This window comes from Amphimedon queenslandica, unplaced genomic scaffold (assembly GCF_000090795.2).
Source record: "Amphimedon queenslandica unplaced genomic scaffold, v1.1 AMPQUscaffold_10946, whole genome shotgun sequence".
Taxonomy (NCBI): Eukaryota; Metazoa; Porifera; class Demospongiae; order Haplosclerida; family Niphatidae; genus Amphimedon; species Amphimedon queenslandica.
The window spans coordinates 1-1,480 of record NW_003548807.1 but is presented as its reverse complement, the minus strand read 5'-3'; the positions used below and the strand labels follow the sequence as shown (position 1 = coordinate 1,480).

At 35.2% G+C, this 1,480-nt stretch overlaps 1 protein-coding gene across 1 annotated transcript in view; it reads left to right on the top strand.

Annotated features, from left to right (window-relative positions):
• Positions 1–485, top strand: part of LOC109589742 (uncharacterized) — a gene marked incomplete at both ends in the record, with an annotated part of 6,040 nt that extends 5,555 nt beyond the window's left edge. The window contains 2 exons of the mRNA XM_020005773.1: positions 88–253; positions 314–485. Of these exons, the coding sequence (XP_019861332.1) occupies positions 88–253; positions 314–485 (338 nt within the window). The remainder of the gene's footprint in view (positions 1–87; positions 254–313) is intronic.
• Positions 486–1,480: the final 995 nt, after the last annotated feature.

Sequence of the window (1,480 nt, the reverse complement as noted above, 5' to 3'; positions counted from 1 at the left end):
ATCAGTCTGTAATGTGCTTGAAGGAGGAAGAGGAGGTAATAGCAGGACTTTAAATTGATTTTAATTGTAATATCATTACGTGTGTAGATGCTTTTGCTCAATTAATAGATGAAAAGGAGTTTAGGAGTTCACATTTTCAATGTGTCTATCAGTACCTGAGGAGACATATTAGCCATTCTCCATTAGACAGATTTTCTTATAATCCTAGAGTATTTGAAGGAGAAAATGTTGAATGTTTACAAGTCTTATTGAAGTATGACCTGTTTTAAAGTCATACATTTGTATTTTATAGTACTCAATTAACAAATTATAGGCAGTGTGGAGTGAAAGATCCATCATGGTCTGAATTAAAACATTTTGTTGATTTTCTCAATACTCAATTGAGATCTTGTGAAAGCTCAATATTCTGCAATGAAGATATTGTTGGGGATGTCATGCCTGGACTTAAGACTTTTGTAGTCAAGTTTATGATCAGAATGTCCAAGGTACATTGTTTATGCACTTTATCATCAAAACATTTCTAATTTTTATTACATTGTCTGATACCTATTGATGTCCTTATGTCTAGAAAGTTGGAGCTATTTTGACTTTAATTTTTTGAGTTACAGCCATTTTAGAAAAATTCCAAGATTTTGAAAAATACCAAAGGCTATATATAGCCTTGAGTTAAAAAAAAATGGCTCCATAAATACCCCAATTTTTACCTTCTTTAAAAGCCTGGAGCCTCTAAAAAGTATTGCAGTTCATTCAAGCATAGCTAGATTTTAAAGAGTTGCTGGCTTTTCTCAGTTTTAAGTGCTAAGATCTAAGTATGCACGACCCCACTCAAATTTTGGAGCACATGCTAATAATTAACAAAATGGCAGAATGAGGTAAGTTAACATGGTGTCAGAGGAAATTCGACAGGGTCAAAAGGGCACTTAATTAGCATCATGTGAGCCCTTATTAGAAATGGGAAACAGTTTTTGATTTGTGTACCCATAGTTTTTATTCCTCCAAATGTTTTCTAAAAGTATTTTAAGAAACTCGACCGTCTTATTAAAGTCCATATTACTATAGTCACAGTCTAAAAAATGCATAATTCATACCAGTCTGAGAATAAAACAACTTCAGTGGGCAAGGTTTCTATTACTCCAATCGATGACCCAACTCACGCAAACAAACAACTAGCCAAAGGACCTGAAAGGGCACCTTTTTAATTTTTATAGAGTTTTTTTTGAAAAGTTATGGACCTGTGCATGGATAGTTGGAGTAGAGTGGTGTAAAAATTAGCCATGTAGCATTGATCAAAAACCATGATACCCTCCATTAACTGGATTGACAGGAGATGATGAAGATGTCAGATGAAGATGAAAAAGTGGATTGGCCAATTTTTGACTTTCCTCTTATACACGGTTTAGAGCCACTCAAGTGGTACCAATGGAGTCCTCTGGCAGTGGCGTAGCTACACCCGGGCCTGGACCCAGGTATCAGATCCCAG